This window comes from Alligator sinensis, unplaced genomic scaffold, assembly GCF_000455745.1.
Source record: "Alligator sinensis unplaced genomic scaffold, ASM45574v1 scaffold1420_1, whole genome shotgun sequence".
Lineage (NCBI taxonomy): Eukaryota > Metazoa > Chordata > Crocodylia > Alligatoridae > Alligator > Alligator sinensis.
Window position 1 is genome coordinate 27744 of NW_005842613.1, and position 6689 is coordinate 34432.

General features: G+C 42.9%; 2 protein-coding genes across 2 annotated transcripts in view; one reads left to right on the plus strand and one right to left on the minus strand.

The window, feature by feature from the left end:
- Positions 1–6: 6 nt before the first annotated feature.
- Positions 7–6685, minus strand: ALKBH4 (alkB homolog 4, lysine demethylase; the record flags this gene model as incomplete). Its single annotated transcript, XM_025214972.1, has 2 exons — positions 7–5943; positions 6350–6685. Coding segments are annotated over 2 exons (1011 nt in total), but the record flags the coding sequence as incomplete, so codon positions are not given.
- LRWD1 (leucine rich repeats and WD repeat domain containing 1) overlaps positions 6399–6689 on the plus strand; it is a 38355-nt gene continuing 38064 nt past the window's right edge. Inside the window, 1 exon segment of the mRNA XM_025214980.1 lies at positions 6399–6526. The gene's annotated coding sequence lies outside the window, so the exon portion shown is untranslated.

A 6689-nucleotide genomic window follows, 5' to 3' on the forward strand; every position in this document is an offset into this window, starting at 1 on the left:
TTCAGCCTGGCTTACCTGATCTAGCTCTTGGGTGCTGAGCCACCCACTAATTTTTTTCAGTGGGTGCTTAAACCCCAGAGCACCCATGGAGTCGGCGCCTATGTTCCTCACTGCATCTAGCTGATTATCCTTCTTCTATCCCAGACTTCTGTGACTGCCCTTAACTCCTAGCTGCCCTGCTTCGTGATTCTTGGGGCTACATCCTACTTCAGCCTTCTCCCTCGTTTCTTTTTGCATCAGTTTTCAACTGAGCCCTGAGGAGCTGTTCTTGGCTTTGTGTCTGCAAAGGACACCACCCCTGGTCTTGTGGGAGACTTGTGGTTTTGGTCTTCCTCATGCTTCCCGTTTCTTGTCAGGCAGTGCTTTCCCAGCTCCCTTTTTAGGAATGAACTGAGGCACAGACCTCAGAACAGGAAAGCTTCCCTTGCTGGCTGCTGTTCCCCTAGGGTTCCTCCCCCTACAGAGGAAAGAAAGCTGTTTAGCTACGCTCTTACAGAGCCCTCCTCACCATGGTATCTGGGCATCTCCTACTCTGTAGAGGATTGTTTCCCCATCATCAAGAATCAGTCTTTAGGTGCGTTAGGAGGGAAATCTTGGAAGAAGTGGCAGGCTTTAAATTTGGCTCTGAATTCAATTAAGTTAGTGGCTATTCTTATTTCTTTTGGTACAGTGTTTGACAGGTGCTGGTCCTGAGGACAGTCTCCCATCATTACAAGTGTATCCCTATTGGTTAACAGTATTATAGTTCTAGTGAAAATATAGCTTTGGCACAGAAGAAGAAATGATCTCTCAGGGATTCAGGACTAGTACTATGTAGGACTCTGAAAATCAGAGCAATGGCCCTGATTTGGATTGTTTTCAATGGGGAGCTAGTCCAAAAAGCCTTATATTGGGTAATGTATTGATTGTGATCACTGTTGCTGAGCAACGGACCAGTGCACAGTGAAATAACTAGTTTATCCAGGCAGGAGACTTTTTTTTCCTAGATACTGTGACTCTCACAATAGTCCAACCTAGATGGCTGACAGCTTGTGCTGAGATGCCTTAGATGGGACTGTTATGAAGGAAATAAATTCATCAAGTTGCTTCTTTTTGTTTGCTTCCTTTCTTAATTGCAACCTAGCTGATGTCATCATGATGTTTATCTGAAAGCACAGTCAAAATTTTGAGATTGTATTGCCTCCCACTCATGTAAGGGTACATAGTCTTTGTATGACTGATGCTTCAGTGCATGTGACTGTCACACGAGTGCCCCCAAAGGCTTGAGAGAGACAGTGGAAATCAAGAAGCCCATGATGCCACCAGCTTTTACTGATAAGCTGATAGGAATCTGTTTTCAGCTGAAACTGTAATAGCCACAAACATAAGAACTCTCCCCCGCTTTGGAGATAGGCATGAACCTCAAAGCTAAATTTGGATCATTTACATTTTAGTTCCATATGGAGAATTTCCTTTAATAAAGGGAACTAAATATGCCAGACCTCAGCAAAGCAGTGTGAAGACCCACATCCTGCAAAGACTTCTGGGCATATCATTACCTGTAAGCATTGTATATATTTCTGCTAAGCTCAATTAACGTGTTTGCAGTACTTGGGACTACAGTTCCTGACTTAAAACCAGTCAGGAATATCCCTGTTGCTATGCCCTCAAGGTTCCCAATTCACATCTTCCCCCTTCCCTCAAAAGATTGATGCCGTCACAAAAAGACACTCCTCAATATACCTTCCAGCTAGAGCGCCACAAAAATCCCTCCCCATCTCAGTCCAATCCCCAAATGCCAACATAACCAGGCCAGCACATTTATTTTCTAATTAATTTCTTAATATCAGTCTAATTTGTATCCTTTTAAAAAATGAACACTCTAAATGATGAGAGCCATCTAAATTTAGAAGACGTCGCCATGAATAGCAGTGCATGAAGTTCAACACTTGCCTGTGTTTTGGTTCCAGGCACTGATATTCAGAGAGGAATGTTGACTCATTTAAGTGCCAGAGGAAAAATTCTGTTGAAGTCAACAGATTGTGCACTTTGTCTATTTCTGCTTTATCTATGCATGGAAAGTATGTTATGGAATATGTATATGTGCGTGTGTCTATGTACAACTGAAAAGAACCCATCCTATGTGAAACAGGATAAACAAGTTCAAACGTATAGCAGACCTTTCCATATTTGGTCAAACAACTTTAATTTTCCTTTTGCAAAATGTCCAACATGGAAGTCACTGAATTTTAATGGATGTCTTGTTTGTGGAAGGTGTTTACAAGTTGCTAATCTTCATTAAGAAGATAAACAGCCATGATACGAGTCAGTGTTACATTTTAAACTATTAAAGTATACTTTACATTAACTGCATTAGCTGAGTAGCCAAAAATTTTCTAAGCAGCTCTTAGTTGCACATTAAAAATCTTTTTGTACTTTCCACAGATCTCCCTAATACCTGATAATCCAGAAAAAAACTCTTATTAATGTCCTATAATGCTGCCATTCTGCCTTTTTAGGAAAGAACATGCATATGCTTCTGACCAATTAAAACAGAGCCACTGTATGTGTTACTGATGCTATAAAAATGGTGAGTGTTGACCTTTTGGGGCGCTCTTAAAGAGGTGTCCAAGTCATAGTTTACTTAAAGAAAAGTATATGCTAAGGTATGGCAGCAAACAGTGACCAAGTGAAACTTTGGTATCTGTAAAACTGGATGATGGAAATACGGTACTCTCTTTGGGTTTTTTTATTTGGAATACAAGAATTTGCACTTCTAAAAACCTAATTATTCCAAGTCTCTGCAATCTCTATGTTCTTCTGGGCTTGGACATTGTCCTCCTTTATATTGTAGCTGAAAACACAGCTAATAAATAGCACAGTATCAACTGTAATACGTCCCATTATTTGTCTTGTTTAGGGATTACATCTTTTTTGAAGCCATCTGGTTTCATTATTTGAGAGATTAACAAGATAATACAAAATATTTTAAGAATAGAGTCAGAAGACTGAACGAAAATTAAAGGGAAAAAGTTTGAGACTGAAAATAAGGACCAAACATTAATGTAAATACTCTTTCTATTGCAGCTTATTATGGCAGGGGCTAACTACTGAAGCCAAGCAGGCCGATTTATAATAGCGGTTCCCATACAGCGGGTGTTCCAGGCTCTCTAACTTTATGAGCCTTTGTACTGAGCTACAGAAGGCTGCTGGTCAAATGAATATGCTCTAAATCAAGATGGAGCTGGGGCTTAGAATGTCTCAAGATTCATCTTGAGATAAAGCACTCTGCACTAATGCAAAACTGGCAGCGGGTACGAGCATTACAGATAAAGTTAGTCTAAATTGGTATGTTGATCAGAAAGGGTTGGGAACCTCTAATTTAAGAGCACAAGTTATTGAATCCTGCTTTCAGGGCAGACTAGAAAAATAGTAATTTCAGAGCTGTTGTTTTTTTTTAACTAAAACATGGCTGCAGTAAGTAAATCTCATACGTGCTGCATTTCCAGTGATATCAGCTGCAAACTGCTATCATGAAGTGACTGATCTGAATTCAGTATATTGTCTCCTGCCATGGGCAGTCTTGTGGAGGATAAACTTTACCTGCTGCCAGCGTGTAGATGATGCTCTGTTGTCAGTATGTCTGAACAGCAGGACATGCTTTCAAAGCTTACGTGGAGTTTGATTTCCGTCAATGTACATTTAACACATGATAATAAATTTAAGAGTTAACATGTCACTTGTATATTTCTTTTTAAATATTTGAGTAAATTGACCCTGGTTCATTGCAAGTATTAACAGAACTATGGTTGCATCTGTAAACTCAAGCTGATTAAATATATTGGATAATTGAATCCTTTTCACTTGTGTGTCATTTTTTGGCAGCAAACAATTTTATACAAGTGGCTATAACTAGTCTAAGAGCATGTCACCACTATAAAAATGCTGGTTTATTATACCAGCACAATTCTTTTTGCATAGTGAGGTTATATCAGCCAAACTGCTTTTTATCCCCGCATGTGCATGTATGTTCTCTGATGAAAACAATCTTATCTTAGTAAAAGCTCAGTTAGGTTGATGATTTTGCACTAAAGGCTTCTGCTGGCACAGCTATATCTATTTGGGCTCTGACCTCTTCATGCCCCTGACCAAGCTAATTTGTCAGTTGTAGGAAAAGCTGGTTTCTACACTGCAGTTCTGCCATCTTGACTGTGTAAGAAAAAACAGTTAGGCCTTAGTGCTGCTGTCTGTCTCTTTACTCATTCTTGAAATGATACTCCCATAACTGTGATTAGCAGCAGGGCTCAGAAATTACAGAGGATCAGAAAAGAACACAATCTTCTTGGACGTCTTGAGTATCTGAACTCTGTCCAAGCTGTCGTTGGAAAAGTCCACGTCAGCCTGCTGCAAATGCTGCTCTGAGGTCCCAGAAGATGTAGGTCATACACGGTATTTATAATTAATCCTTGCTATTACTTTTCCTTTGCTAAAAATGTAAGCTGTGCTTTAATTAGCTCTCTGCACAAAATAGTGACTGTGGATGGATGCTTGTCTACCTTCTTCCCTAGACAGCTGGTCTTTAAAGGAACCACGTAAAACAAGCAAGGAGACAGTTATGAACCTAAGGTACAGCTCTAAATGTAGAACCTCAAACTGGCTTCAAGTAGAGGTTAGAATCTGTGCCTTGAGTTGGGCTGACTTGCAGCCAAAGATGGAGGGAGTACTTTATTAAATGAATGAACTATTTTGTCCTCCCAGGAAGAGGCATTATTTTTCTTTTGCTACTAATCCAGGCAGGGGAAAAAAAAGTGTGTAACATGATCCCAAAAGCTTAAAGACCAGGCAGTCTTTCTGCTTGAAGCTATGTGTTTATTTGGAGGTTTTGAATTGCCTTATAAAAAATATTGAGACTAATTATAGAGACAGTCTCAAACTGTAAATCATTTGAAGATCCCTAGCTTCCTTCCAGATTTCCTTCCAGAGTTAAGGGCATGTTTTAAATGTTTGCAGTATACTTTTTTCTTTCTTTCTGCATTTCATCACATTATAGACAAAACACGCAATAGCCATTTCCTGATGTTCATCCAAGAGCTAACAGTAATGGCTGGGTTCTTACCAGGGAAAGGTTATTTAGTATAACGAGAGCCCCTCTCGTCACTGCATTTGTTAACGTTTCCATTTGACCCAATATTCGTATACGCCTTCCGCTCCAAATAAAATTAATCATAAAAATTTTGAATATTGATTTCTGAATATCCAAACCAAGTATCACTCCAGCCTTTTTCTTGGTCATACTGGTTTTCCCTGAAATGAAAGAGCTATGTCCAGCAGTTCTTTACCCAGTTTTTCATGCTTTCCTCCCAAACCGAACTCTGTAGACAGCTCCCTAAAGGTGATGCAGACCCGACGATGCTCAATATGCTTGCGGTGAATTGCATGTTTCCACTTGTACCGTGCAGCGCCATACAGCACAACCAGGGAGCGTCTAGGTAAGTGAACAGCAACAGTCACCTCTTTACAAGGAACAAGCTTTGTGGGAGTTGTATGGTCAACGTCCCAGTTGTCTGAATTTTCACAAGCTGACGTGGGAATAAAGTTATTGTTTTTACAGTTCTGAGAAGTTTGAGGTGATCCAGTTTGATCTGATTTCTCACTTTCTTGACGGGGAGTAGCAAATAACTGGATGCTGTTCTCTGACTCGCAGGACATGGATAGCACGGTTTTTGAGAGTAAGTTTAAGCTAACCAGTCGCTCTCCCCAAAGCCACCAGTCATCAAAGTGTGGGTCAATGGCAGACCCTCTTTCAGGAAGATAATCCAGGTTACACTGCTCAACAGGTAAGAAACCTTCTAGTATAGGATGAGCCTTCATCCTCTTCACAATATCCTGGCTAAAGCTGGGCAAGCCGATGAAACAGCCCGCCCTCAGCTTCTGCTTCTTGAAGTTCACTTTGGGTCCGTAGTCCTGGTGAAAAGGAAAAACAGGTCCCGATAAGTAAAAAGCAAAGTCGTTCCTATCCTTGGGAAAGTCGGGATTCCTGGGAGCAGCCCCTGCCTCGCTAGGGCAAGTCAGAATAACACGATTCGATGAAAGTGGTATTCATTCCCTACCGTTTGGTTCTTTCACACGTCAAGTGGGAAATAACACTTCAACCACACGCGCAGGGCGAGACGCAGCGCCCAGCCCTGGAACAGTGAGCCTGGCTGGATACGGCTAATGCCCGATGTGGGTCGGGGGGAGACGGAGCAGGTTCTAGGATCTCCTTTAGGCAGCGGGCAATGGAAACGTGAGCAGAAGCACGTGAGGGTGAGCACCTCTCCTTCCCCAAAGGAGACCAGGTGGTAGAAAGAGCCGGCTTTCCCCAAAGCACCTGCTTCCTGCGGCCAGACTGGGACGGCTTCCAGGGATCCTGGTCCATCGCCCGAACCAGCTCGGCCTCCTCGGCGCGGCTGAGGAAATCCTCCAGCAGGAGCACGCCCGGGAAGGGAAAGGCCCAGCCGGCGGCGGCGGAGCGCGGGTCTCCCACAGCCAACCCCCGGGCGGGGCGGTAGGTGAAGGTCTGCCCGTCCTGCAGCAAGGAGAAGGGGCGGGCACGTGAGGCCTGTCCCTGCCGGGGGAGGGGGGGGACGCCCGGGTCTTGCGACCTAGCCCGGGGGGGCTCCCTCGGGACCAGCAGGCGCTTCCCCCGGGCACGTGCCGCGGACAAAGCC